The sequence below is a fragment of the Orussus abietinus genome, unplaced genomic scaffold (assembly GCF_000612105.2).
Source record: "Orussus abietinus isolate OABI.00-Male unplaced genomic scaffold, Oabi_2.0 scaffold86, whole genome shotgun sequence".
NCBI classification, from domain to species: domain Eukaryota; kingdom Metazoa; phylum Arthropoda; class Insecta; order Hymenoptera; family Orussidae; genus Orussus; species Orussus abietinus.
In genome coordinates, this window is record NW_019394257.1 from 231,266 (window position 1) to 259,222 (window position 27,957).

General features: G+C 49.6%; 5 protein-coding genes across 13 annotated transcripts; 4 read left to right on the forward strand and 1 right to left on the reverse strand.

Annotated features, from left to right (window-relative positions):
* The first annotated feature begins 4 nt into the window (after positions 1 to 4).
* Positions 5 to 8,632, forward strand: LOC105694941 (tuberin). 4 transcript variants are annotated; one of them, XM_012416085.1, is made up of 22 exons: positions 5 to 242; positions 498 to 634; positions 818 to 1,591; positions 1,666 to 1,807; positions 1,900 to 2,221; positions 2,321 to 2,489; positions 2,641 to 2,862; positions 2,930 to 3,313; positions 3,378 to 3,708; positions 3,901 to 4,097; positions 4,173 to 4,289; positions 4,353 to 4,766; positions 4,848 to 5,273; positions 5,422 to 5,632; positions 5,696 to 5,903; positions 6,020 to 6,206; positions 6,281 to 6,466; positions 6,598 to 6,767; positions 6,976 to 7,327; positions 7,394 to 7,534; positions 7,623 to 7,793; positions 7,878 to 8,632. In XM_012416085.1, exons 1-22 carry the CDS (start codon positions 14 to 16, stop codon positions 8,082 to 8,084), a joined length of 5,697 nt encoding a protein of 1,898 aa, XP_012271508.1. In that variant the 5' UTR covers positions 5 to 13; the 3' UTR covers positions 8,085 to 8,632. The 4 variants fall into 4 exon arrangements, with proteins under 4 accessions (XP_012271508.1, XP_012271510.1, XP_012271509.1 ...); XM_012416087.1 differs by having other exon boundaries at positions 5,452 to 5,632; XM_012416086.1 differs by having other exon boundaries at positions 4,371 to 4,766.
* Positions 8,633 to 8,757: 125 nt separating this feature from the next.
* Positions 8,758 to 12,439, forward strand: LOC105694955. The gene is made up of 3 exons (XM_012416120.2): positions 8,758 to 11,138; positions 11,201 to 11,387; positions 11,494 to 12,439. Exons 1-3 carry the CDS (start codon positions 10,905 to 10,907, stop codon positions 12,273 to 12,275), a joined length of 1,203 nt encoding a protein of 400 aa, XP_012271543.1. The 5' UTR covers positions 8,758 to 10,904; the 3' UTR covers positions 12,276 to 12,439.
* Positions 12,440 to 12,580: 141 nt separating this feature from the next.
* On the forward strand, positions 12,581 to 13,788 carry LOC105694957 (EKC/KEOPS complex subunit Tprkb-like). The gene is made up of 2 exons (XM_012416122.2): positions 12,581 to 12,969; positions 13,045 to 13,788. The coding sequence occupies exon 2, from the start codon at positions 13,144 to 13,146 to the stop codon at positions 13,696 to 13,698; it is 555 nt and encodes a 184-aa protein (XP_012271545.1). The 5' UTR covers positions 12,581 to 12,969; positions 13,045 to 13,143; the 3' UTR covers positions 13,699 to 13,788.
* Positions 13,789 to 13,865: 77 nt separating this feature from the next.
* LOC105694946 (nuclear protein localization protein 4 homolog) lies at positions 13,866 to 27,912 on the reverse strand. Of its 4 annotated transcripts, none has more exons than XM_012416097.1 (13): positions 27,785 to 27,912; positions 27,253 to 27,333; positions 26,972 to 27,182; positions 26,728 to 26,881; positions 26,519 to 26,656; positions 26,109 to 26,412; positions 25,893 to 26,030; positions 25,415 to 25,562; positions 25,166 to 25,326; positions 15,282 to 15,433; positions 15,059 to 15,197; positions 14,513 to 14,847; positions 13,866 to 13,980 (listed from the first exon to the last, which is right to left on the reverse strand). In XM_012416097.1, exons 1-13 carry the CDS (start codon positions 27,803 to 27,805, stop codon positions 13,968 to 13,970), a joined length of 1,995 nt encoding a protein of 664 aa, XP_012271520.1. In that variant the 5' UTR covers positions 27,806 to 27,912; the 3' UTR covers positions 13,866 to 13,967. The 4 variants fall into 4 exon arrangements, with proteins under 4 accessions (XP_012271520.1, XP_023290115.1, XP_023290120.1 ...); XM_023434347.1 differs by having other exon boundaries at positions 26,728 to 26,884; XM_023434352.1 differs by lacking the exon at positions 13,866 to 13,980 and adding an exon at positions 14,150 to 14,439 and having other exon boundaries at positions 26,728 to 26,884.
* Positions 15,845 to 24,916, forward strand: LOC105694947 (bromodomain-containing protein DDB_G0280777). Of its 3 annotated transcripts, none has more exons than XM_012416100.1 (4): positions 15,845 to 16,487; positions 17,906 to 18,223; positions 18,729 to 18,878; positions 19,060 to 24,916. In XM_012416100.1, the coding sequence occupies exons 2-4, from the start codon at positions 17,906 to 17,908 to the stop codon at positions 20,437 to 20,439; spliced, it is 1,848 nt and encodes a 615-aa protein (XP_012271523.1). In that variant the 5' UTR covers positions 15,845 to 16,487; the 3' UTR covers positions 20,440 to 24,916. The 3 variants fall into 3 exon arrangements, with proteins under 3 accessions (XP_012271523.1, XP_012271522.1, XP_012271524.1); XM_012416099.1 differs by lacking the exon at positions 15,845 to 16,487 and adding an exon at positions 17,273 to 17,432; XM_012416101.2 differs by lacking the exon at positions 15,845 to 16,487 and adding an exon at positions 17,505 to 17,610.
* Positions 27,913 to 27,957: the final 45 nt, after the last annotated feature.

The window sequence follows — 27,957 nt, forward strand, 5'->3', positions numbered from 1 at the left end:
CTTTTCTATATTAATGTTATTTGAAGATAGAAGAAGTTATCAGTGTCGGTGCTCTCAGTTGCTCCAAGATTTGACATGTCGACCGCGGGTCTTGCAACGATGTGTAAAGCAATATTCTTACCGATATATTAACCGGCACGATACACACCCGGGTTCGGATAAAATGTCGAAAATGAGCTCGAAGGACAAGGACAACAAGACCCTGCACGACAAGTTAAAACAATTCTTTCGGATCAACAAAGGTAACCTTTCCGCCAGCGGTATCGACTGCCTCGTCACTTTTCTCGACAGAATCTTGCTCGGTTTTATATTTAACCTCTTAGGAAACATATTTCTATATCTTGCATTGTATTTCCATAACCGAAGCACATATATGCCTAGCCAAATTTCTCACTGTCAGTCAACGTTGCCACTGCTTTCCTTTTGAAAGTTTTTTTTTCTCGCTTGGTGTGATCGATTGTGTATTTTGAATCGACTCAAGTTTACATGTTGCGTAGGGAACTATAAGAGTCGGGAGGACTTCACGTTGACCCATGACATTGAGAAGGAGATCAGTTCCGAGAGCCCGGTATATCACCGCACAAAGGCGATCAAAGACCTCTGCGATGCCGTCCTGAATCATCAATGGGAAGATGTAAGCAGGTTTAAAAATTCTCAAGGGGACCCCTTAATTATTCCAGGGCCACATGTGACATCTTTCTCTTCGTAGAGTACTTTTTTTTATTATTCGGAAAGAAAATCGACTAGGGGAACCCTCTAAGTAGGATTCGAACGAATTAAGAATGAAGAGGTAATAATTATCCAATTGATCGAGCAGAGGGCAGCAGAGAAGCTATGGAATCTGGTCCAAGATCTATTGGGGAGAGAAGTACTGAAGGAACACAGGCATGTCACGCTTAATTTTCTCCGATGCCTCGTCCAGGGCCAGTACACAAAGCTGTCTTCCCTCATGCGCGTCAAGTTCTTCATGGTCGTGAAGGAGCACGAGATTCCTGAAGATATCGGCCCTCGATTGGAACTGCTTCAAAGTCTGACGGAAAATGGCAAGGACATTCAACACCTGGAAGAGAGAATAGGTCCTTTCCTGCTGGACTGGATGCCCATCGTAACGGGAGGCGATGGAAAAAGGGGTGCCGAGTTTTTGTCGCTCCTGGTTAACGTCATAAAATTCAATTCGGCATACATTGATGAGGATGTAATTTCTGGCCTTGTACAGTACATCTGCCATCTGTGCTACTTCAGCAATAGTACCGACGTGGTGTCCGGTTGTTTAGAAGTCCTCGATGCAATAGTTTGCTACAGTAACCTTCAGTCCGACTCCTTGCAGACCTTTATCATTGCACTGTGCAGGAGCGTAAACGTCGAGACTTACTGTCAGATAAGCTGGAAGATAATGAGAAATCTACTCGGCACCCACATGGGCCACTCGGCATTGTATACAATGTGTCGATTGCTCCAGGATTCCAATTTCCAACGAGACACCGGCCTGCTGCGAGGTGCGGTTTTCTACGTCAACATGGGCCTCTGGGGCTCGCAGAGGATCTCCAAGCTGGAGTGCACTCCGACCTCCGTTCTGCCATCCTTTTATCACGTAAGGATAAGTTCCGAGATTATGAATCCAAATGGAACAATCCGTCACCCTCGTCACTTCAAACCTTTCCTCAGGTGCTGCAGTGCAATCACCCGATAGTGATGTACGAAGTGACCTTGTCGATCCAGAGACTAGTGAACAAGTACGGAGTCGAACTCCAGGAACCTACTTGGAGCATAATTCTTGACATAATAGACGAAGTGATCGCTCATACAGGTACTCTTGAAAATTCCTTCCTTTTTTCTTTTTCTCTTTCTCCCTCCCTTTACGCCACTGCTAGTCATTAATCTATTAATTATTCCTGCCAGAAACCAGCAATCAACCAGCTACGAAGCAAGTCTCGATAAGTCTCCATGAGACGATCAATAGCATAGAGTCTCTGCTCGACTCGGAGCACTACAATGGATGTGTTCAGCGATTCTACGAGCTGGTAGAACGCTGTTCGGACTCGCGTCCAGAGTCATCCGTGCTGAAGTTAATAGACTACAGAGCTGGAATGATTGGCCCCACCCGTCACCAATGGCAGTCCAAATTGGCAACATTGATGGAACGTTACTACAAGAACGAAACTCGCACGAACGTTCGCGTTAAGGCTCTGGACGTCCTCACAAACGTCATCCAGATAAACAGGTGTCCTTTCTTTACGAGAATAATTGAAGAATAATTCGATCTTGCGTGTATAATCATTAAAACAGTTCCATTATTCGTTACGTTGAACTTCCTTCGTAGATCGAGACACGAGGACGAGCTGATAGAGCGAATTGTCGTCCCTTATCTTCAGCACGTCGACGCAGATCCCGACATCACTATCAGGAACGTAGCCGCTTATCTTCTGGTAGACCTTTGTCTGGAATGCGAGACGAAGAGGTGCCTCGAACTCCTGGACATCCTGGAGAAGGTATCCTCATCGAAGAACCGACCCATCGATTTAATTATTCGGTCGTTCGTTTGCAACGGAAGGGCTATGTTTGTTAAGTAATGGAATGATGGAACGATCGAATGGATATTTTTAATTTGTAAGGATTGATTGTCAAGGATTCTTTATTTAGATGGTGAACAAACCCTTCGCCTCGGACACCGCGATATCAGTGGACAGCGACATCAAGGACGTGAAGACGGCCGTTGTGGGGACGATTAATATTCTGACCACGAAGATGTACCGACTGCCCTCGAGTCATGCTATTCGCGCGTACAAGGTGCTCGTCAACCACCTGGAGCAGCACTACAAGGACCCCTCGATCCTGCACGACGTCTCGACCATCAGACACCTGGTAATGGTTTTCATATTCAATATTTTGTTTCAATATTTTCACAAGAACCTGACTAATCTCTTGCCAGATCTTCGAGTGCTTCCTGAAGATAAGAGCCAACGCCCTTTATCACATCGGGTTCCCGGACGCTGGGATGAGCTCGGTGACGAGATTCAGTCCGTACCTGGTCCTGGACCACGGGCCCTCGGAGAGGCTCGGAGGTGGCGGAGGTGGAGGCAGCAGTCCACCCCCTGCTAGCCCCGCACCCTTGCAGCACGTCTCCTGCCAGGTGACTCACATGTCCCTGGCGCACGCCTGCAAGGCCGTCATCACCTGCATCAAGCAGGAAAAGGACTGGAAGGTGCTCAGCCTGATCCTGAAGGAGATGCCCCAGGTCATGCAGAACCGAGCGCTCATCCTCTCGAGACACAGCAACGACGTCGACCTCCTCGCCTCGGCGCTTTGTTCCATGGTTGGTGGCTTGCGAATTCGAAAATTGAACGTTGCGTCCATCTCCATGAGTTCTTCCTCTCCAGGTGAGCGACAAGTCCCTCAGGTTGCCCGAGTCGCTGTACAACGTCCCTCCAAAGTTCACGCCCTCGGAGTTCCGGGTCCACGTGTTCCCCGTGCTGGCCTCCCTGGCCTCTTATCACGCCCACCTGGAGCCGAATCTGCAACAGAGGCTTATCAAGTGCCTGGAGGTCGGCCTCACGGCCAGGTGCGCCAGCCAGTGCGTCACCAGCCTCACGACCTGCACCCTGGAGATGCGCGACGCCATGAACAAGCTCCTCTCCGAGGTCCTGTTGAACCTGTCGAAGATCTCCGCCACGGTTCATCTCGCCATCCCGATCCTCGAGTTCCTCTCCAGTAGGTCGAGATGTCGAGTTGCATCACGATTGCGTGGATAAGTTCTTTTTTTCATCCGCCCTTCAAAGTCCGAATTGATCTGCCTGTCGAGCGTGGCGAAAATTGCGTATTATGCCTCGCTTTACCTTATAAGAAATTTTTAAACAATTTCGATAAACTTTTCTTGTTTCTTACTCTGGATCCTTTTTCCAGCGCTGACGAGGCTGCCGAAGGTCTTTGCGAGCTTCATCGGCGACCAGTACATGTCGGTCTTCGCTATCCTGCTGCCTTACACCAACCCCTACAAGTACAATCATTACACGGTCTCGTTGGCCCACCACGTTATCGCAGTCTGGTTCCTGAAGTGCCGGCTACCCTTCCGCAGGAACTTCGTCCGCTTCATCACCCACGTAAGCGATCCATCCTCCGTATAAAAAAGGTATTGAAACGTCCCTTAACCTCCAGTGCTCCGATTTTCGCAACAGGGACTGAAGGCAAACGTGATCGTGCCCTTCAAGGAGGGCTACCTGATGAAGCAGGACTTCGGCATCGTTAACGAGGACTCGTCCAGCAGGAAGCGGAGCTCCAGCTTGACCGAGCAGGTGCGAGGAACCTTTGATGTCAGGCTCTTGGTTGATCCTAGTCAGGGGAGAATCGAGAAATAGTCTGATGGTGCTCCTCAGGGTAGCAGGGGTCGCAGGGACAGGCAGATGATGACGAACCGGATGATCGGCGAGGGCAGGCCTCTGGACCTGAAGCCGAGGATGGACGAGGCCCTGATGAACTTCCACATCGAGCTGACGGAGACGTGCATCGATCTCATGGCACGGTACACCTTCTGCACGTACTCGGCCCTGCCCAGGAGACTCCCGGCCGCGGACTTCCTCCTGAAGGAGGGCCAATCCATGACCTGGCTCCTGGGGAACAGGCTCATCACCGTCACGACCAGCGGATGCAGCAACAAGGCTATGCGCAGCGGACTCTGCGACAACTGTTGGTCCGCTTGTAAAGCTGGACCTCCGTCCCCGGAACACCTCAAACCTTCTCAGCCGAACCTGAGGAGGACCTCGAGCGCGGAGGTGCTAAATTCCTCCTCGTTTTTCCTCTTCCGGTAGAGAATGTAAACTGTAGTGAATGTAAACTTGCGATTTAATCGATAGGGACCCAAGGAGGAGAGCAAGCTGTCCAGGCAGTCGTCGACGGCGAACACGGCGGCGAATTCCCCTACCGAGGAGGCTAAGCGAGTTCCTGAGGACGCCGACGTCCTTAGGCGGGATTATCCCCAGGACAAGGGCGACAAGGACCCTCCGGCGGAGCCCTCGAAGCTGGAGCAGATCCTGGGCAGCGAAAAGCAGGAGGAGCACGAGCCCTGTGCCTGCTGGTGCCAGGGCTGGGCCGAGATCTACGTCAGGAGACCCACCGGGGACATGTCCTGGATCATGAGGATCCAGAACTCGATGCAGTTCGAGACGCCCCAGGACTTCCCGGTTCACGACATCACCGCGCTCTACATGCCAGCTCCTTATTCTTCGCCCAACAGGAGCCAGGAAGGACCCTCCGAGTTCTCCGGAGACGACACGGAGCTGGTAATCGTCTTTCGAATTTCCTTTTTTTTTTTTCTTCTAGACCTCTTGACGTTCCTCTTTTAAATGACATGGGATTTCATTTCCTGTATTCGGCTAAAAAATACGAAATTACGTAAGACGAGGTTACCGGTATCAAATGTGTTAACAGGCGATGACTAAATGTCGAGTGTCCTTCCAGGACGTGCCCGAGACGAACCCGGAGCACTCCCAGACGGAGCAGCCGACCTACTCGACGAAGTCGGGGACCTCTTCGTCGGTGTCTTCAGGGCCCATCGCCATCCCCGGGTCTCCGGCCAGACCCAGTCCTTCTAGGCAGAACTCGAGGGACAGTCTGGAGAGCCTGGAAGAGGGAGAGGAAGGTAAAAGTTGAGTCAAGAGTTTCTTCTTTCCTCGGTGGGGAACTCATTCGTCGGTGGGATTAGATTTCCCTGCAGACTCCAGGCGCTCCAGGAACCCCGTGAGGAGATCCAACTCCAGCCCCGAAATGAGCGCCAACTGGAAGAACCCCTTCCTCAACAAGGAGAAGCTGAACCTCCAGGTAGACCAGGAACCTCTCCCGAGCGAGTCCGAGGGCAAGCTGGACGCGGACCTGAAGAAGCACGCGAAGACTGCCTACTCCAAGGACATGAGGTACCAGGATCTGAGATTTTCTAATTGTATCTCTTAATTCGAGGCCTAAGACCTTGAAATCCAGTTTTCGGTCAATCTTACGGAAGATCTAATTCGCTCGAAATCCTCCTCTTCAGGGTCAGCTGCGAGGCCATTCCCGAGGAGATATCCGGCATGGGGACCACGCCGCCGTCGTCCGAGCATCCCGGGGAACATCCTGGAGCCCTCCGCTCTCAAAGATCTTATCCTGGCGCCAGTCAAACCACTCAAACCTCGAGCACCGGCACCAGTAACACGGTACCAGCCTCGCCCACCGCTGCTCACGTAAGAAAGTAGAATCCTAAACCCCTCGGCAAGGTTCCCATTGACCTGTCTCACTTGACTGAACGTTCCTCCAGGCTCCTGGGAGCTTCCTGGGGGTGCAAAATCGAGGCGTCTCCAGCCAAACCGCAGCCAAGCCTCCTCAGTCTCCAACGCAGATCTACTCCCGGCTCTCCACAGGGGATCCCTCCCAGAAGCAGACCTCCAATGTCGAAAGCAAACCGCCTATTGGCAGGAACCTCCTCGCCGAGAAGACGCTTCAAGTATATCATCGATTTCCCTCGTATACTTTCAGTCCTCTCACCTTTAGCACTGAAAGACGTCTTTTATACGTGACGTTAACATGGCTGAAAGCCCTATTTTTTATTTCATTCGCTTTTAATAACCTTAACAGAAGGACGAGAAGCCGGACCCTGCCAGTCTACCTCCGCTCCTCTTCAGGGACCGCGGCCACACGATTTCCGTAATGAGCCCCGTGAAGAAGTCTCGCAGCGAATGGGACAACATACGTCGTGGAACTTCGCCTCGAGTCAAGGACCTCCCCCGGACCGGCATTAACCCCAGGTGGGCATCGTTAAGTCCAGTACTCTATAAAAAAAATTTAAATAGAGACCGGTGCATTCCCTCGTTGCAGCTTTGCGTTCCTGGGGTCGTACCCAACTGCCCGCTTGGACACGACGACGGAGTCGCTGGTTTTTTTTTCATTGACCCTGGTTTACGGGGTTCATATGTCCTGCACCGTAATTACCGGTACCATTTTTAATCGTTACAGCTTCGTGTTCCTCCAGCTGTACCATACTGCACATTTCGACACGACGACGGAGAAGCCGCTCCTGGTTACGCAGACGACGGCGGTCCAGAGAGCCGTGAAGGTCCTCGACAAGATCCCGCCCTACGAGACCCACAAGATCGGCGTCATCTACGTAGGACCTGGCCAGGCCTCGAACGAGGTCGAGATCCTGTCGAATCAGCACGGCTCCTTGAGGTACACCGAGTTCCTGCAGAGACTGGGCACCCTCATCAGGCTTAAGGACGTAGACCCCCAGAGCGTCTTCCTGGGCGGGCTGGACCGCAACGGGGAGAACGGCAACTTCGCCTACATCTGGCAGGACGACGTCATGCAGGTTCGTCCACGCCTTGGCGATCTCCACCTTCTGGTGTATGGTCCATCTGAAGGAATTTCTCTACAGGTCATCTTCCACGTGGCCACCCTGATGCCGACCAAGGAGAGCGACCCTCAGTGCACCGGGAAGAAGCTCCACATCGGCAACAACTACGTGCACATCGTCTACAACGAGAGCGGCGAGCCGTACAATATTCAGACCGTTAAGGTGGAGCCAAATCTGTTCTTTCTCGTGCACGCATTAAGGCGACATGAAAGGGCCATTCTTCATATGTACCATCGAATCGTCTCTTCAGGGTCAGTTTAACTACGCCTGCGTCGTCATCCAGCCTCTGGACCACGGAACCAACCAGGTGATCGTCCAGGCGAAGGAGGAGCTGGCCAAGCACATCGGCCACAGCGAGCCGAAGATCATCTCCGACCAGAATCTCGCCATCCTTGCTCGCCAGCTCGCCCTCCACGCTAACGTAAATGAAATTGACTCGTATTTTATTTACTAGAGTGATTATAAAGTAAGTAATTATTTATCTACGTTAATGCGTTCTCCTCAGCTCGCCTCGATGGTCTCTTCGTCGTTGGAGCAAAAGGCGCACAATCCTTACGCCTCGAACTGGCTCGAACGTCTTCGGCATATTAAACGACTGCGTAGCAAGGTCCTCCAGGACTCCGTCAACAACAATTCGGACGGGCCGTCCGACGAGCTGTCGCCTCGCTCGAATAAACAGGACCTGGACGACTTCACCGAGTACACGACCTAAGGGAGAGTCCACCTAAGGCAGCCTGCGAAATAAATTACTCATTCGTTGACGTTTCCTGGGCCTTTCCTTACGAGCTGGCACTCCTACTCTCTTCTCGCCATGGATTTAAGGAGGAATTGACATAGCTTTTCCATTTATTCAATTTATTACGGCCCTAGTAACCGTGAGTAGGTTATCTTGAATTATGATATCGAGGCGGGGAAATTAATTCAAGATAAGCTGCTAGATCGTTAAAAGAAATACGGAAAGTCTGTCGCGCTGCGAGTTGTAAGATTCGAATTTCGCGGCTTACCGCGCCTGTCGCCATCTGTCAGTGGCCGCCGGAACCCTCTCGAACGTCGATTATCGACCTCGCGTCCGGAGATAAACTCAGGTTTCTGTCTCGGATCGAACAATCCTCATAAATATCTCTCAGGATGTTTAAACTCGCGGCAATTTGTGATAACTATGAAGGGCTTGCTTAAACTCCTGCTTGTGATACGACGATTAGAGTCCGCGTTTCCTATTGTAACCCCTGTAATGTCCTTAGAAATAAATCGTTAAAATTACGAAGGGCCCACTCGTCAAAGTGGGAACGGCTCGTTGAAACCGAACGCATCTCCTCCGTGTCGGTTGAAACGCTTCGTCGGTGACGTAAATCTGGAACGAGAAGAACAAACGACTCGAGAGACCCGTATTGCACATAATAATTACGACAGAGAGTACAATCAGGGGACTTTTTAAGGCCGTTCCTTCGCAGAGTCGGGACGCGACCGCCTCGTTAAGAGGACTTCTTATCTCCTCTGACTCGAGGCGTCGCCTTCAGAGGAGAAATTGAAAAATAATCGAGTCGTTCACGGTCGTGAACGTCGCGCGGAACGACCCTTCGAATTCCTCCGGCAAAAGATGTTCCCTAATTGTACCGCGGATTGCAATATAAGACTCGATATGGCTAATGTCTATATTTAGACTGCGGAACGGCGTTAAAGTCGCTGTTGATCGATTTTCCGCGATTCTCGAGTTCGTACAATTAACTTTACACGAGTAATTGACGGCTTCATATACGATTTTCAAACATTGACCGATGGCGCGATTTCGCAACGCGTGCGAAACATTTCACGGGAGAAGATCCGCACGAACTCGAGAATCGAGTTCCAGGGGGATCGATATTGCAACTCGAATCCGATGAAAATGCGAAATGTGAGCGAGTCATGCGAGTCTGGCCGCTTTCACTAGGGTGAAAATGTTAGATACTTCACGTGAGATCACTCGACAAGAAATATTATGGCAATTAAAGCCGCTTACACACGACCGGGAAAATCGACGCCGGTACGTGTGCAAGCGGCCTAAAGACGGGAAAAGAACGATATGTAAGGAAACAAGACTCGAGTTATTTGATAAACGAACTGGAGTCGTGGAACCGGGCCCTAAGACCGAAAACTTGAAACGGTGATTCGGCCAGGACTCCCGTTCCCATGGTCATGGTTTGGCTGAGGCCGGTCGACGTTTTCCTGGATGTGGATCCGGAGGTTTTTTGTCTAGCACGGATTCGCACGCGAAGACCTCTTCGACGAGCGGCAATCACGCGGTCCAGTGCTCTCGAAAGAGGGATATTCTTCGTCCATTCTGTACAGATTCTTCTCCAGATCTCTGCCGATCCTCCTGACTGTGCTGGGACGGATATCCACTCAGTGGATCGGATGTCACCGGAGTGTGACACCTCTGTGGAGGACTCTTAAGATGATATGAAAGGGTCGTCCTAGTCTAGTCTAAGTTAAATAAAAAAGAGAAATTTGTGGAAAAATGAAATTTCACGAGAATCGCGTTCTTCATTAGAACCTCCGTAATCATTTGCTGAAGTTTCAAATGACTCGGTGCACCCTGGTTGGAGAAAAGTTTTATAAATATTTTTACGTTTCATTTATGTAGGACGACCCTTTCATATCACCTTTAATCTTTATTGCAGTCCCAATCATGTCAAAGGAGTGATTAGGTGTTCGGGGTCCATGTATCTTACGTCCATGTTCCCAACACGTCTCCAGGGAGGGTGGTCCTGGAAAGAAGGACGAGACTTTAGACACGCCATAAAAAAAGCACTTCCTCCGATCGAGCGGAACTCCATGATACTTAACGACAAATCCGGGCCTAATGGCTCCGCTTTTCTGACCTTTTTTCCTCGACTTTTTTACCTCCAGCCCATTACCCCGAATCGGCTTCCATCGGAACCAGAAAAACTCCCGAGATGGGAGAGATCACGAACCGTGGAATTAAGTGTATAATAATTAATCCCGTTTCGCGGATCGAACGATGAAATGATTTCCACGGGAGGACGCGGTGTCATGGGAGGTCCCTCTTCCTCCAGGGAATTGTCTAACGGGATTTAAAGACAAAAGGGAACGAGACGGCTGGAGATGAGGTCGAGAGAAAATGGAAAGAAAATGGAAAAAAAAATCGCAGGAAACCAGACAAAGCCCGCAGAGATGGCAGACAGTGATTTGGCCATCTTTGCGAGCACCATGAAACGTAAAACACGTGACCATGGGGACCATTTACTACCATCGACTTGTCAGTGGGTCAGTTGCAAGGGCTCGGGGTGATTACACCGTGGAGGATCCCTGCTCTTCTGGAAGACGATGATTAACCGTTAAACGATTGTACGGCGATTTAGTCTCCCACTCCAGGTGGATCAGCTCCAGAGACTCTTTTAAGAGAACCAGGTCGACGAGACAGCTCGATAGTTCGCCAAATCGAGCTCGACAGGCATTGCAAGCTATCGGATAAGTTAAATCCAGTGAATTAATACATGGATGGAGTTGTATTAACTTACTGACCCTTCGCATCATGGAGGCAGTTTTGTGTGCACCTGTTCTCCCTGCGATGAGAACTCTGTGGATTGCGGTGGTAGTTTACGTACTGGTTGGGATCTTTTCCTCTGGCAGCGCAGTGGATGTGACTACGTTGAGGAGTCTCCTGAAGATTAATGACTCCCTGGGAGATTCGATGGCTTTCCTGGTTCGCAGCTCCAAGACCCTACGAGTGTCATCCGATGAACCTTACTTTGCTCAGAAGGAACCGGTAAGTTCGATGAGTCTGAAAGTGGAAGTCTTGCGGTGTGCTTACAAGCGATGAGTTTTTAGTTAGAACCTTACAATCAGTGGAACAACACTAGACCAGTTTACCAGTCGGATGGAAATACTGCGGTGAAGTTCCAAAAGCCTCGATATAATAATGTGGTGTCCGATACAACTGGGAATGATTTCGAGAATCGAGATGAACATTCATGGATCAATTTTGGACCACCACAAGTGCTCGATAATCACAGAGGTAAGCTGATGGCATCAACGTCAACTCTGGTTATTTTGAAAATATGATTAATTATTTAAAGTCATGTATTTTGGAAAGAGAACCGAAATCAAATCTTGCCTTACAGATCACTCGAACACTCGATACGAAACAGAAATCAACTTCCAGAGCAATGAGAGTCCCCAGTACGAGGCGAGAAGTCCATCTCAATATTTCCATGGTGTGCAACCTTGTCACTGTCCTGCGCATGCATTAAAACCTACACCGATTATGGATGACGAAAAACCTGGTGCCATAATCCATATCGTCGTTCAGATTGGATCGATGCTGTCCCATCTATTCAAGATCCTCTTCAAGAAAAGCATCTATCTGATAGTTCCCCTGTTGATATTAAAGATGTTATTGGTACCAGTGATGATCTTCAAATTCTTGGCAGCCGTCAAACTAGGACTGAAGTTATTCCTCGTACTACCACTGATCCTGAGATTTGTTTTACCTAAAATGTCCAATTTCGCATCACAGTATAACATATTTGGCTTGGGCATATCGTCTAATAGATCACTATCAGAATCTAGAGAAAGCAGATATGGTGATGCCAACTACGTAATGTGGGATCATATGATGGATGGCTTGGAGAATATCGAAGAAACTTTAGGAAGCACTCCGGATCTGCACGCTTGTCCCAAAAAATTAGCATGTGAGGTTGGTGCTTTCTTTTCCAACTGGATTAGATCTCCTTTCTCAGAGAAACTGAACCGATACATCCAGAGGTTGAACGAGGAACATGCAACAGAAAAGCCAGACATTTACAGTAACAAACAGAGAATGCTTAAAGCATTTGTAACTGCTCTCGAAAGAAGATGGACTTACGACCAATGCAACGTTTACTCCTGTACAATAATTCTCTGACCCTGGTGATCGTTCATCTTCGCACACCTGCAAGAAACTGTACTTATCTAGTGTAACTGTGAGTCCTCCTTGTAATTAACGCCGCAACTGGAGCATCTCCAAGTCCATCAGTCCTCTCCTTGATTTGAGGTTATGCGCTCCACTCGATTGAATTTCTCGAAAGCAACGAACATATTTCACGCCTAAAATTAATACTTAAGACTTTTATACATAAATAGAGGGAAATGTACTATTTATTATAACTAAACTACCTTTACAGTAAATTAATTCTCATTTGATAGAGCAACCGCGAGTAACGGCGATTCACGTCTACACCTTCCAGTTTAACATATTTATTTTGCTATTTTTAAATAAGTTTAAAAAAATGTTTAATAACAGTTACAGAGGCAAGTAAATGAGATATTGACACGGAAAAGAAACTATCGAAAAAAACATCCTTGAAATTATTTACTTACGCATCAAAGGACGAGTTTGCTAACCTAACCAAGGCACTGAACTGTCAAAGTTCTCCGGATTTGCACAAAACTTTTAAGACATATTTTTTAAATGTTTAATTACACGTTCGATTAAAGCAAAACGTGGTAAATTGCGTTTTTACTTGAACCTTTTGATTTTTGCTTATAACTACTCGAATTTCATCATCGAGCTGTCAATCGCAATCATTTTCCTACTGGGCTTTCTAACCTAACTTTGGGTAAGTCTCACAAATTTCTTATGAACGCAAAGAGAGTAAATTAAGTTAATAACAGAGTGAAATATTGGTTCACAGATAAGCATTACACTTTTCTATACTTTGGATTCAATCAATAATATCAATTAGATAAAAGTCCGAAATATTTAGTCTGTACGAACTACATTGTAAGCGGTCATGACCGATTCGAAGAGTGATTGTTGGACGATGAAATTAGACGATGAAACTGGCAAATCAATGACACTCCATTTATTCAAGGACGTAGAAAACACACCTGTAATATTAAAGAAGTTACATGCCAATGAGCTTCCGTGTTGCATTCTGAAAGCCGCGCTCATAGCTGATCCTTTTCAAGTAGCAGTAGCAGCAAATAAGGCTGCAGTGGCAGAAAAATTAACAGGATTGACAACAAAGACATTATACACTGAAATCCTATTCAACCTCTCACCGTCAAAGAACATTAGTCAGTCTTTACAAAAGTTCGGCATCGACGATAAGGAAACTAATGTTATTGTAGCGACGATCCATGATGGCTCAGAGAATCCTGAGCTGGCGCAGATTTTAAACGAAATAAAAGGAAGCAGGCTCCCTATCTCGAAGCTGAACGCATTTACGGACATACAACTGATTAAAAAGACGTATAAACTAGACGACTCCGAGCTGGAAGTTTCCAATATCATGGATTCCATCGTGAGCAGGATAAGCACCAAGGATTTCTCGTCTTATAAATAGCATCACGATGATAAATACAATTCGGCGAAGAAAGCTCTGTACTTCTTTCGAACAGGAGATTTATTAAATGTGTCGAATCGTCGTACCATATTTTCCCTTATTTTCTCTCGATTCCTGTATCACAGTTATCACTTGTATGTGTGAAAAAATTCTAATTTCAAGATCATCCGGATGAATTACATGCCCTGCGGGTAGGGGCAACCGGTGGCGAATAAACGTTTGGATTCTCTGCGTCGTCGACTCGTTCTCCAGGTTTCTTCACCGAGTCCTTATATCAGCATTCTAGAAGACAAACGTACGTCTTTCTTACACCCACTGCTCTATCGGTAGACTGCATGGAGTAACTACTAGATCAGCCCATACAGATTGCAACATTACTCGACTACATTAGTATTATTAAATCCTACATCAAAACATATCCTAGAAATGAAAGAATACGTCCTCGATAATTCCCTCGATCGTGTCGATACTATTACATGAACGGAAAAGAAATGCTCAATTCAAGATCATGCATCGACCCCAACTTGAATTCTCAACCCATCGGAAGAAGGATCCCAAACCCTGATGCTACGAGTGCACCGAACGTCAAAACAAAAAGCTAGGCGCTCTAAGACGTCTCCCAGCAAATGATCGTCCCTTGAGATGGAAGTGTCTCTCTGTCGCACTTTTATTTATCCATAAATAAGGCCAAAGTGTAGAAAAACAACGTCACATCCGCAAGGACACGGCATGCATCAAATCCTGTAGAAGCAAAACGAGTGATTAGCGAACGGTGAGTGTCACTGGTTTGACAGCGTGGAGGTTTGTCGGCTACCTTGGCAGACGACACATCTCGCAGGTAGTGAGCTCAGCTGAATTAAAGAAAGTACAGTAAGGGCATATCCATAGTGGCTGGTTCGGAGCGGAATCAGCAGCTCCAGTGCCTACTCCGACACCGACGCCACTGCTAGCTGATGCTCCTCCACTGCTAGTGGAACCAGCTTTCTCTGAATTCCCACCGAATGCTGCAGCTCTTGAAGACGACGGAGAGCTCGCAGTCGTGGCAGAGATCAGCTGCTCGACGGTGGCCCAGTGCTCCGAATGGGCCCAGTCTATTGCTTTCTGTCGGTCGTTGGTACGGATCGCTTCTAATAATGGACCCATGTGATCCTGTGACATCAAAAGTGTCGATTGGTAGAAATAAAACCAATGTAATTCTTTGACTGTGGAGTACTCAGGAAAAAGCATGCCAGTGGTAGAGAAGCAGATTTCCGATGCTCTTTTGAATACCAGAGCACTTCTCCCTGTACATCTTTAAACTCTCTTTACGGTCAAAGAATTAATTTAAGAAATATGAAGACCATTTTATTAAACACGTTACCTTCATGGGCAGCATGTCCATCAGGGCGACGAAGAGTAGAAGATGGAAGTCCGACATCGCCTCCAGGAACTGATCCGGACTGAACTGCTGCATGTACGTGCAGAGAGCATCGAAGTCCTGCACTTGGCCATCGACCAGCCTAAAAATTCCACATTCCTGCACAGTGTGTCTACCACATGCGAGCACCAATTATATTTTGCAAAACTGCTCTGAAAATCTCAACCTGTTCTCCACGGGGAACGGAGTAACATCCTTATTAACGTAGAATGTGAACTGCGGAGTCAACGGCGTGGATGCTGGCACGTCGACCAGCAGATACTCAACCGGGAGAGGCCTGGCCAGTCTGGACACCTCGTTCCCATAGCTGTCATTTCCCTGAAGCAATAAAACAAGAAACGTTCCGATCACTCTTTGCAAAAAACTCCTAAACTAAACTCCAAAACTAATTCCTTTCTTGCTTGCGATGATTTTCTATTTCTCCAATTTCTGTTGCCACTCTTATTAATCTTAAGACACAAAGCCGATTAACCGTGCTTTGCTCAATAATTTCTGTTTAAAATTCCCGCCGAGAGTCGTTAACCACTATTCGAAAGTGGCGGTCAAGATGGCGGCCGTAAGATGGCGGCGTCCAAGATGGCGACCGTACGTGGCGGGGCCAGGCGCAGGCTCGACGGAGGGAGAGCAAGCGAGAGGGCAAGTCGGATATAGCATAAGTGGAAAAGAGAAGGACAGCGACACGAGCCGCGGTGTTTGTGCGCGCGTGTGTCGGTCGGTCGGTGGCTCGCCGCCATGCCAGTGGTTAGTCTAGTGAGGCCCAAACATCATGATGTGGCGGAACGCGGCGCGTAGGTTCGCCCCGAAGTGACGGGGAGCGGGCCGCCGGGTGTCGTGATGGTGTCGCGGTAGCTCGCCGCCGTGGACATCCCCGTCAGGCGGACGTGAGGAGTCCTCCCGCGGCCATTGCGCGCGGCGCGGACGGGACGGAAGGCGCGAGAGCCATCGGACGGCAAGGGCAAAAAAGAAAGAAAACACGGAGGAAAGAGACAGGAGGAAAAGAAAATACGAGCCACGAGGGAGAAGGACGGAGAGAACGCGGAACACGGAGCGGCCTAGCGGTCGACGTAGCGAGAGGCGGAGAGAGAGAAAGAGAGAGAGAGAGAGGGGAAGAGCGAGGCCGTAGGAGAGCCACACGGATGTGAGGGAGACCGCGAGAACGAGCCGTTCACCTCGGGCACGCAGAGCCGCGTGCCCCCTGCCCCGGCCGGCCGCCGAATCCCCGCGAGTCCGGCCGAGCTCGACCGAGCCCTCTCGAGCCCTTCCGAGCCCGGCCGAAGGTGCCGTCGAGGGCGCGCTACGTGGCCCCCGATAGGTCGAGTCGGACGAAGAAGGAGCGACCCGATCCCCAGCGAGGGCGAGCGAGAGAGACACGGTACGACTCTCGCCACGTTCCCCGCCGGCGGGAAACCGATCAAAGGGTTGCGCGCCATCCTAACCTCCCTCGCTTTCGAGTCGCACATCCTCGATCGAGAGATCGAGACGAGACCGTACATTCGACCCTCCCGAAAGGAACTATCGATATTTTCGTTATATTCATAAACCTTGCTTTCGAGAACCCGATAATGGCCGGGGGCTGTCTATGACCACCAGCGGCGCGCCGATAAAGCCCGGAAAAATGGACCGCTCTTATCGGCGCGCGGGAACGCCGACCGAGGGCGACATCGATAGATATCGATGGTCTCGCGCTCTCTGGAATGTCCGCGACGATTAAACTTTCACTCGGCTGGAACTTTAATCGCTCGCGGCGAGGTTTGAGGTTAGACCGCGCTTTGCCATAGGCACGATTTCTCTCGATTCTGGAATCCTCGATCGCCTATTTGCCAAGGAGTTCCTTCTACCAGAAGGCGAAAATCCCTATTTAATGTAGAATATTTCCACTTCAAGGCCATTACGAGGGAAAAATTCGTTTAGTTTCGAGGGTATGGCGGCGATTTTCCGAAGGTGCGCGCGCGCGACCGGTCGGCGTCACGAATTTCCCGGCCACGGAGTATCGATAGATCGCGCGCTAGAGAATCGACCAATCAGAGCGCGGCGTCGGCCACGCCGACCAATCAGGAGGCTCGCTTTCCGTTTTGGCGGGATCTGCGGCGCGTGCGCGTCGAGAGTGTCACTGCGCGACACCCTGGGTTGCATAATAGTCGGCCGCGGAAAGGCGAATCCGCGCGTTCGTCTTCCACCGTGCTAGGAGGTGTATTACGTCCCCGACGCGTCAAGGCTAACAGGTTAAGCGCGCCCGCTTGGAGGTTAGGAGCCCCCGGAGGTCGGCCGGAGGATGCCGGAGCTGCGCGGACACCCGGCGCGAACTGCGGACCTCGAAGTACGAAATAAGGGGAATATGTTCACATCGAGGAGGCGTTTCCCCGGAACTTTATACTAAATACGAATACGAAAAGCGCGAGGGAGGTTATCGTCACGTGGCGCGGACAGTTCGTCAATGGACTAAGGGCAATAAGTCCTCTGACAATATTCGGGAAAGCGTACCTGGGGTATTTGAGGTTAGGAACGAACTAACGAGGCGGGACAAAAAAAAAACGTCGCGATTACTTTAGAATTGCCAAGGTATTACATCTGTAATGCATATCGGTCTGCCTCTTGCGAGGTATCGGATGACTTTGCACGATTCAAGGGAAACGAAAATGTTCCCTGGTTGATGGATCGTTCGATCGAACTTGCCAGCACTCGGGCTGACCATTGGATCAGGGCAGATTTTAAATCGTGGTTATTGTTGGGAGGTTAGGGTTTAGATACGTCTATCGAGAGTTTTTGGTATAGCGAGATTGTCCTTTCCAGATGCTGGATCCAAGCGTGCTGACGGATCTCGAGGAGCTGACGCTGTGTAGCTACTGCAAGCAGAAGTACAACGACGCGGAGCAGTGCCCCAAGTATCTAAGCTGCAAACACTACTTCTGCCTGCGCTGCATCGAGAATAATCTTTTGAAGGGGCGCGAGTTGTTCTGCGCGCACTGTTGGAAAAGGACCGACCTAGGGGACCAAGGCCCGGATGCCTTGCCTACGCACTCCCCGCTCTTGGCCCTGGCCAACAATTTCTCCCACCTGAAGATCACGACTAACAATACTTCCGGCAAGCCCAACGACAAGGAGAGAAAGGTAGGAAGGCCAGATGCTCTTATCGGAGGTAGTAGGATTAATACTCAAGGTGAACATTGAGTAAAAAACGTAGCAAGGTAATAAAAGAGCACTCCATAAATTAGAGTACCAGTTTCTTGGGGAATCTCTCCAAGAAATGATAGACATTTTCATTGAAGACATTAACATCATTCCATGGACTCGAGTTGCAATTTACATGCTGCTGCAAAGCTAGCTGCTTAAGACTGTTCGAGCGTAACGATTAACCGGGTGACATACGTCTACTGAAAGAGAGAGATACAGGTCCGTTGCAAGTGTGAAGCCATACCAGAAGAGGTTTTCTCGGTAATGGGATCATGTTGTAAGGTCGGCTGCGCTCTTCGCGCCCTCCGAGAAGTGGCAAAACAGTATCGGAGGGGTTTAATCCCAGGAACGACCTTAAACGCGCGCGAGGTCGGTCACGCCTTAAACCATGCTTTCCCTCCGGCTAAGATCTGCAAATATATTACGATCTTTTCCCTTTCAGAGTGAGAACTGTCACACGCATGGAATGCCCCTGGCCCTCTGGTGCGGTACCTGCTGCGCAGCACTCTGTCGAGCCTGTGCCACGCCGCAGGAGCACCCTGGTCACCAGATCAAGTCTCAAGCAGATGCCAAAGAACAGCTTATATCCGACGTAAGACTTCACAATAGATCTCTAAGTTAATGTAGAAACCTATGCATCGAGGTACGAGTATTAAGAAACTCAGTAGAGTTTCGCGCCAAACGCATTTAATAGCACACGCGGATATACCCAGACACTGGAGTTAACGATTATCCTTCAGAGGCGACCCTAATCTAACCCCTCGGATCCCCAGGTGCAGCTGGAGCTGGTGGCGATGGGAAAGCTCTCGACGGAGATCCAGAGGCTGGCGATGCAGCAGCGGGAGTTCCTGATAAAGGTGCTGGAGGCCTGCGTGACTCTGAAGACCCACGTGGAGACCGACCTTCAGAACGGGTGGAGCCACCTTCCGGAGATAACGGACGCGCGGGAGACCCTGGGTAAGGCGAAGGCCAGCCTGCAGATGATCGAAAGCCCGTGCGACATCTACACCCTGCACGCGCAGCTCCTCCTCGAGAAGCAACGGCTGCAGGCGAAGTACCAGGAGATGATGCTGCAGTGCCAGCTGGACGACCTGATCGGGAACTCGGGGGTGGTCTTCGACTTCGGGCTCCTGAAGCAGGCCCTGGCAGGGATCCACTCGGGGGAGGCCCTGGTGGGCCAGGTCCCGGGTCCCGGGGGCAGTCCCCGGCTCGCCCCCCACGTAGCGGCCTCCCAGAATCCGATCCTCTTCTTGGCGAACTACTGCATGTCGCAACTCTACTCGAGGCACGTTATCAGCAAGCAGCACCATCACCAGCAGCAACAGCAGCAGCATCCGCAGCTGCAGAACGGCACGATGGAGTACCACCACTCGGGGATGCATCACGTGCAGCAGCAGCAGCAACAGCAACAGCCGCAGCTGTTGATCCCACCCGGGTCGCCCTCGGTGAAGCCTGGGGCTCCGCCCGCTGCGCTGCTGCACCCGCAACCGCAGCAGCAGCAACAGCAGCCGCAGCAGCAGCAGGCACCGCAACAGCAACAGCCACAGCCGCAGCCACCTGCCTCGCAGCAGCAAGTCCCCTTTCTCGGGGAGGGGCCCGCGACACCTGGAGGCCCCCTCGTCGCGGTCCACTCGCCCCCCAGGGCCCCGGGTAACCCGTACCCTCTCTACTTCTTCAACGTCGAAGTGAACGGGGCGCCTCACGGCAGGATCGTAATCGAGGTGCGACCCGACGCCGCCCCGAAGATGGCCAAGAACTTCGGGATCCTGGCGACCGGCGAGGTCGGGGTCGGTTACAAGGGGTGCACCGTGTTCCAGTGCTGGGAGGGCGAGTCCGTGATAACCGGGGACTTCGAGCTCAACAACGGTAGGGGCGGTAGGAGCATCTTCGAGGACAGTTTCTTCATGCCGGACGACACCAAGTTCCCGGCGGTTAGGGGCGCCGTAGGCATGAGGCGCACCCAGAAGAGGCACGACAACCTCGGCATGGTCGGCTCGCAGTTTCGGATCATTCTCCAGGAGATGAGAGGGTTCACCGGGATCTTCGGACACGTCGTCGAGGGACTCGAGCTCGTCGAGAAGATCTCCACGTTCGGCGATCAGACCGGGAAGCCGACCAAGACCGTGCTGATCGCCAAGTGCGGCAAGTTGTAACCGAGACGGTGCCCGGCCACCCCGGGTGGCCGCGCCCCGTCGCCGGCAGAGCGCTGAGCCCTAGGGCGGCGCCTAGGGCTCCGTTCCACGTTGTTCGGGCGGCGTTCGAGCTGGGGGGGCGTCGACCGGAGCCCCTTGGTCTTGACCTAGCTGCCTCTCTTCGTACGGAAGCGAGGCCCGATCGCGGCGACGAGGGGTTCTCGATTCGCTTATAGTCTCCCCGGTACGGTTGGAGAACCTGAAGAGGGTGTCTTTCTATCCTGTAGAAAATCTTTTAGCGGGGAAGAACTCCTTGGTCTTGTTGCCTCTCTTCGTACGAAGGCGAATACCCCGGCGCCGAAGGTTCTCGATTCATTTTAAGTCCTCCGCTCCAATTGGAGACCCCGAAGAGGGCCTTTCGGAGCCTTGGAAAAATTCCTCATCAGGGTAGAACCCTTTGGTCCTCATTCAGTTGCCTCTTAGATTCACCCATCGAGGGGCTCTCGCCATCCTCACTGCACCCGTTGCACCTGCAATTGCAGTCTTCGCTCCAATTGGAGAACGCAAAGCCCTAAAATAATCCATTAGCAAGAGGAGAATCCCCTCGGTCTTGATCGTGTTGCCTGTGACAAGTACCTTAGTACAAAAGGTTCCGGATATCCTCGCTGCACCTGCAGTTGCAGTCGCGGCTCCAATTGGGGAGCCATTGGAAGCCCCAGGAAAAAAGATTGGTCAACCCCAGGAGGGGAGAGAACCCCTCGGCCTCGACAGGGCCGCCTCTCGCGTAGGATTAATCGTGTAAGGCCCCGAAGGGCCCGGCCGCGCATCGCCGGGCCCCCCGGGCCAGGGGAAAAGGGGGGAAGTGCACTACGGAACCGCGCCGCGCACGCGCAGCGAGTCCGGGAATATCCCCCGAGCCTCCAGTGCGCAGGCGCGCTCCTCGAGTCGCGACTTAAATATATATTGACTATTAACGATAGTTTATCCGAAAGATGTTGAGTCTATTTTTAAAAAGAATGCGGGGGACGCGCGCGAAAATGTTTTACGCGAACGAGCGGACGTAGACGAGAGTTTAGGGGGGGGGGGGAACGAAGAAAGAAAAATAAGGGGAGGAATAAATAAATATATGTATGTATACGTGTATAGTGATATGCATGTATATGGCGAAAAGAGAGATCCATATTTTACTATTAACGAGCCTCCATATTATATATAAAGATATATGTATATCTGTGTATATATGCATCGAAGGGTCCCCCTAACTTCGTATCTATTTATTTATTTATTCCTCCCCCACCGAGGGAAGCGGTAGATTTAAGGAGAGGGAGATACCGAGTTAGACGGGAGATAGAAAGAAGTTCGACGTTTATTTTGGCTATCGACGTATTACCTAGGAACATAGGCGGATAAGATATGCGAGACTCGCGGAATTCAAATCGCCCGCCCGGAGCGCGGGAGCCACCCCACGTGACCCGGTGGGTCACGTGACGCCGGCGCGCGCGCGAGATTCTAATCGAGCGGAGTTCGCGCCTCGGTTCGTTCCGCAAGGGGAAACAAACCCTCGGAGAGGGTCTCCCTTGGAGAGTTTTCACGAGTTCCCGGATTCTCTTGGGGGAACGCGAAGCCGGGAGCATTTGAGGTTATCGGGCATATCCGGCTCTTCCGTCGCACGTGTACGGAGGACGGAGTAATAAAAAGAGAATGATAAATGATATGAGAGAAACCGTTGATTCGAGTGATCGTTATTTTTTTTTTCTTTTCCTTCTGGATCGCTATGATTATGTATGATCGACCGAGGGCAAATTACGTTTACGGTGGGTATCCGGTCAGCCATTATGCGTAAGGCAGGGTTGAGTAGATTATAATACTTCATGTAATACACGTCCTTATTTTTCTCGCGAGCGCGAAATACGTTACCACCTTCTATCCTTAAAGAGAAAATAACAAATCCAGGTGGAAATTTGAAGTCAAATGAAATAATTTTGAGCACACGCGCCGAAATACTCTATCATTCCTTAAAAAAAAATATATATATTGAAATTTTACAATGCGCGAGATTAGAATGTTCTAAATTTAAAATGGCCGCGCACGTGCTAAAGGACGTTTACAACCTAGCGGACGCCGTATTTAATAGATCCGCCATATTGGAAAACAGTTTACCGTTTTTTTACGGTAATCCACTCGTGGTTTACGTAATACACACTCCGAAAGAACCTCGGGGGAAGAAAAGCGCGAGATTACCCAACCCTGCCAAATAGTAGAGATAAGAAAGAACGTCCACAGGATCCGTCGATATCGAGATGGCTGACTCAGCGCGCGGGCCCGAGTTAGATCCGCCATCTTGTAAAGAAACTCTGCAGAGTCTCGAGCCAAATACACATGTCCGAGGTGTGGGGAGACGCGCGATCACGAGGGTCCAAAAAATTTTTAAAGGAAATCATGGAGCTTGTAATACGTGAGCGAACGTCGCTACGGGTACGCCTGCACGTTCCGAGTGTCCGGAAGAGGTTAGGTTAGGTTAGGTTAGGCATCTTCCCGTCTCCGAAATTTTCCGGAACAGTTCTCGTCCTCTCGCGGTCCCGAGGGGAAGGAAGAACCGACGCGCGAATTCGAATTACGAAAACCCGAAACCGTTATGTGCGTGCGAACGTAAATATAGGAGTATATAAATATATATAAATATATATAAATATATTATCAATAAGAAAGTGGATGCGTGTAGAATAGGTCGTTTAGGGGAGGGTGCGAACGAAAGCCGGAGAAGGGGTGAAAGAGGGGAAAGAAAAAGAACAACGGGTAAGACATACCCACGGACGTAGAATATACGATCATTCTTTCGATATTTTTGAGAGGGCATTGCAAAAGAAAATGTTAAGAAGCTCGGTAGAGTGTCGCGCCAAATATACATGTACAGGCGTTTTCAATATCTCGGTTTTTCGCCCTCGGGTCAAAGTAACATTCTACGTCCACATTTACGTCTCTTTCTTTAATCCCTTTCCGCGCTATTTAAGTTAGATCTCAAGTACCGCGACGCGCGACGCGTCAAGGCCTAACTACGACCGCCAACTTCCGGTATGCATATATCATATAAGTGGATATATATGTATATGTATATATTCGCAAGAAAAGGAAAGAAAGAGCGCGCGAATCGAGCTGCCGTTTGAATTTCCCGCGTGGCTGCGCGCGCACCACCGCGGGTGGGAAATTCAAACGCGAGTGACCGCCTATACCCCCGAATATATTCCTCCCAAGGAGTGGCGCGGATATATCCGTTATAAAGGTTGGAAAATCAACCCAAGGGAGTCTTGTGCGTTCTTTCTTTACTTTTGATTTGTTTTTAAGCGATGATAAGAAGAAAAGAAAAAAAAGAGGCCTTCCCGATCCCGGGCGACGTCGCGCCTCGTCTCGCGGAAAGCGCCGCGAAGAATTCCGGGCGAGCGGGGGAAACGAGGACCGCGTTAGGTTTAATCGGGAGAAGAAGAAGAAGGAGAGAGAACCATTCCGCGTAACGAAAGAAAGGGAGAGAAGCAGCGTCCGTGAAAAAGCTGCGCGCGATTTACGTATGCGCCCCGTTTCCGCGTCGCGATTTACGAGACCGCGAGATCCGAGATAAAGCCTCCTTATCACTGAAATACACACAGTAAACTTGAACGTTCGGCACTCTTAAGCGTACGCGGGGGGCAAGCTTATTCCAGAAAAATATGGATCTGGATATGTATCTGCATCCCTGTCGCATGAGGTTAATTAACCACTTGTGCGAGAAAGATGAAACGAGAATTCGCGGTAGAACACTCCCAGGTTAACCGATACGTGCGCACCGCTTGTACCGTCCAAAATGGAAGCTTAGTGTCACTCACAATGGGCATTGTGCAGCGGTAGTGGCGAAATTAATTTGTAACTGTCAAGAGCGGGCCACACTGACGAGCGTTCCTGTTTACTATTTATTTCCGTGTTCATACGAACGTTCCTCCGAGCGCGGGGCATTTAAAGATGGCGGTCTGACGAGTCACGTGACGCCCTATCACGTGGTTCTCGGTCACGTGACGCGCGCTTCCATATCGTCGTGAGCTTGCCTTTCTCAACGAGGACCTCATTCGATGTTGAACTTGAAAGTTTTAACACTTGTTAATTAGCTGGTAAACGAGATGCGCGCAACGAAGAGAAAAGAGAAAAAAACGGAGCGAGAGAAAACGCGCACGTGGTGTAGATGTATGGAGGCGTATATAGATATTTGTGAATTTGTCGAGTCAGGAGACTCTCGAGACAACGACAAACGTTGACTGGCTGCGTGTTCGCGATTAATCTCTTCTCTCGTATAAGAAAACAGCCCGAGTGGAGTAAAGGTCCTCTCGAGAGTGGACGAGGAGGCTAGGCCGAGGGCTTGGCTCCCTCGATTCCTCTTCGAAGGAACGAGGGAAGTCGTGCACTCTGGGTATCGCCTCAACGACGACCAAAATAATGACGTGAGAAAGAGGGAAATAAATCCGAGAAACGACTCTGTCCCGTTTCTTATTGTACTCTCTAACTCCCCAATCCCTAAGGACGTTCCTTTCATAAATTATTCCTGGCTGCGAATTATTGAAAATCCTCCCAGTGAATATACGTGGATTGACGTACAAATTGTCATTTGTATTGGGTGCGATCACCTCACGATGACCCACCGGGCAGCTTTGTTGGGATGCTGAACAATTGTACATTCTTTTCGTATGCATCTCGCGATCATTGAGAAGACTGAAGATGTACTAACCTTATAGTAGACGTCCGGTACATATTGCTTATCGGTGGACTCGATTACGTAGCCGAGCTCAGGTGCATCCTTTGTAGGCACGAGACACTTGTCGCGTACCAACGCCATGCACTGGTTCGACACCTGATATCCCTCCATGTGCACCTGGTTCTTATCGTCACCTGTAAGGTAAAACCATGAAGAATATTGTCAAGACCACAAAGGAGCTGACGACCCTACTAGAAGTTAAAATTTCTTCGTTGAACTTACCAGTTACGCAAACTGTCACGAATTTCGAGCCGAAGTAACCGGTGGGCGAGAATCGGCAAGGGTTTGTATAAAGATTCTGGAAATGACCAGCCATTATGCACTCCTGGGCGGTCAGGAAGTGGCTCTCGATGTTTCTCACATGCTTCACCTGGAAAAAGGAAAATTAACTTAATTGCGAGTACTTATACTTCGTCATCGTTATCGACTATTTCGTTAACCTCTAAACGACGAGAATTTTTTAAGTACTGGCTTGAAAGTGTTCCCGAATGTTTGAAAGTAAAGTTTTCCTGCATACACTCAAATAGTTCAATATCTGACCACGTGACCCAAAATGGCCGCCAGTATCTTTTTTCAGACTTATATGAACCTCCTTTATATACAACTTCCATAAAAAAAAAAAAAGCAGGAGAGTGAAAAGAAAGGTTCATGCAGTGGTAACTGTCACTTTGAGTTTTATGTCAGAAGGCAGGATGCTTACCGTCCCCTTGACAATGTCATCGGCTATCAGGTCCGTAAAGATCCAGCCTACTCTTCTGAGGTTCAAGGACCTGGCCAAGTCGTCGACCAGGGCTTCCTTTTCGTCCGGAAGTAGGGACACGGAATCTCTAGTACTTTCCTTGAAGAAAGAAAGGCATCGGTCGATATATTTTTCCTATTTCACCGTCATCGAAACCATGCAACGTATTCGACTCACCTGAGGAGGCTCATATATGACAGCAACTACTGCTCTAATTCCCAAAGGAACGTCCGAGTGGATCTCGTATCGACCATAGAGATAGCCGATACGTTGATGGCCAGTGCTGCGCCAGTAATTAAGAAAACGTTCTACCAGGCTGGCATTTTCGAAAACGACATTGTCAACATGCCTATAAGGCTGACTGTTCAAAGTTATAGCAGCTGGCTGACATTTACTGCAGAATCCACGAGGCCACGGAGGATGATCCTTGCAGCCAACCTTTATGCGGCACCTTATGTCCTCTAATTGTAGGAACTTTCCTCTGCAAGGAATCTTTACATCAAAGCTAGTTCGTCGATATATATTAAAGGCCTAAAGAGTATTCTACATTTCGTGTAAAACATAACCCAATGGTTCAATGAACTAACCTGTCCACGCCAGCAGTGAGTTTCCTGAGATAAGAGTGAAATGACATATGCTTGATGTTCTGTTCCTTAAGATAGGCTTCGTCAAAAGGCTCCAACGGCGAACAATGGACACAGCAAGCGTTCACGCCATGTCGACAACTACCAAGAATAATACTCATGACAATGGATTCTAACAGTTGGCACTATTTGCTGTGTCAAGCCTTGCTTACAATTTCTCGTCGCGTTTTCTCTGTATCTTTCCATTGAGCTTCCAGAGTTGTTGATCCACTTTGTCCTCGACAACCGTGGAGAGAGACCGAGCGCAAGCAGGTGGACCCTGAGAGTTCCGACCTGGACTCTGCAATACTTCGATGAAGGCCGTTTCTTCTTTTAGGTTAGAACAACAGTGATGTTACTTACAAGAATTAAAGCATTGAATTTCGCATTTCCAGCGCTTAAGAGCAAAAAAACTACCTGACGTAGCATTTCCCGCAGGTGCAGCATCGCTAGTAGACGGACCATCCCATAGCATCGCTCCGTTAATTGGAGCCAGATATACCATATCTCCATGAGACAGTCCCACACTCGCCACGGTTCTGCTACGGGAGGATATAATCTCATCCTTGTGATTTCGTTGCTTGTAAAGGGTGAAGCCGAAGCTGTTGAAGCCAAAGGTTTCATCAATCTACAATAAAAATCCAGGAATTAATATCCACAATCTAAGAAAAGCCTCCATGGACTCTCTAAACAATTACCTTCACATAGAGCTGCAAAACCGAGTCCCAAGGGTTTACCTCGACACGCTTGGTTCCTTCGGAAGATTGTACCCTAAGGGTCTGCAAATAAACAAAAAAGAGGCTTTTACCCCATATCCAAATTCTTCAATATCGCAGGTTTGCAAGGTAAATAAAAATAAATATCCCCTAAAACCCCAGCTCGTCTTCTACCACCGAATCGTTGTGAAACAAGGTGCAAAGTTCTACGACAACAGAAACACATCCATATTTTTCTTGTCTTGGAGTCTGCTCTCAAAACAATAAAAATAAGGAGTAAAATTAACAAAACACTGAGGAAAATTCTCATCGAATAGATCTCGAAGAACGGAGTAGCCCCCTCATTCCGGGGAATAAATCCACGCGGCGTCGACGACCATTATCGGCACGAGCACCCTCCGCTTCCCAGATATTTCTCGACCGAATGAACCTCCTCGAATCCCCGCAATCGGTTTCACCGGTGCATTCGCTCTTAACCTAACTCTCGAGGACGCCCCTCGGGCTCCGAACTTACGATTTGCCTCGAGTTTGACATTTCGCCGGTCCTCCGTGGAGCATCGGCCCTCGATCAGCTGTTCGTGGCTGCCGTCCTGGCCGTGTCTGCGACTAACCTCTTCGCACCAAATTCCCTAGCCGTCCAGCCGGCCCTAACCTCACTTCCCCTCTGCAGGGGGCTCTGGGAGTCTC

What these genes read in the sequence shown, in the direction of transcription:
- LOC105694955 (XM_012416120.2), top strand. Translation starts at nt 10,905, where the DNA reads ATGGAGGCAGTTTTGTGTGCACCTGTTCTCCCTGCGATGAGAACTCTG. An exon ending in ACTTTGCTCAGAAGGAACCG is followed by an intron (nt 11,139 to 11,200) that starts GTAAGTTCGATG and finishes ATGAGTTTTTAG; the next exon opens with TTAGAACCTTACAATCAGTG. An exon ending in AGTGCTCGATAATCACAGAG is followed by an intron (nt 11,388 to 11,493) that starts GTAAGCTGATGG and finishes CTTGCCTTACAG; the next exon opens with ATCACTCGAACACTCGATAC.
- LOC105694947 (XM_012416099.1), top strand. Translation starts at nt 17,388, where the DNA reads ATGCCGGAGCTGCGCGGACACCCGGCGCGAACTGCGGACCTCGAA. An exon ending in CGCGAACTGCGGACCTCGAA is followed by an intron (nt 17,433 to 17,905) that starts GTACGAAATAAG and finishes TGTCCTTTCCAG; the next exon opens with ATGCTGGATCCAAGCGTGCT. An exon ending in AAGAACAGCTTATATCCGAC is followed by an intron (nt 18,879 to 19,059) that starts GTAAGACTTCAC and finishes TCGGATCCCCAG; the next exon opens with GTGCAGCTGGAGCTGGTGGC.
- LOC105694946 (XM_023434347.1), bottom strand. Translation starts at nt 27,805, where the DNA reads ATGTCAAACTCGAGGCAAATC. An exon ending in CTCACTGCTGGCGTGGACAG is followed by an intron (nt 26,413 to 26,518) that starts GTTAGTTCATTG and finishes GATTCCTTGCAG; the next exon opens with AGGAAAGTTCCTACAATTAG. An exon ending in TCATATATGAGCCTCCTCAG is followed by an intron (nt 26,031 to 26,108) that starts GTGAGTCGAATA and finishes TCTTTCTTCAAG; the next exon opens with GAAAGTACTAGAGATTCCGT.
- LOC105694957 (XM_012416122.2), top strand. Translation starts at nt 13,144, where the DNA reads ATGACCGATTCGAAGAGTGATTGTTGGACGATGAAATTAGACGATGAA.
- LOC105694941 (XM_012416085.1), top strand. Translation starts at nt 14, where the DNA reads ATGTTATTTGAAGATAGAAGAAGTTATCAGTGTCGGTGCTCTCAGTTG. An exon ending in GCTCCAGCTTGACCGAGCAG is followed by an intron (nt 4,290 to 4,352) that starts GTGCGAGGAACC and finishes ATCGAGAAATAG; the next exon opens with TCTGATGGTGCTCCTCAGGG. An exon ending in CCTCGCCCACCGCTGCTCAC is followed by an intron (nt 6,207 to 6,280) that starts GTAAGAAAGTAG and finishes ACGTTCCTCCAG; the next exon opens with GCTCCTGGGAGCTTCCTGGG.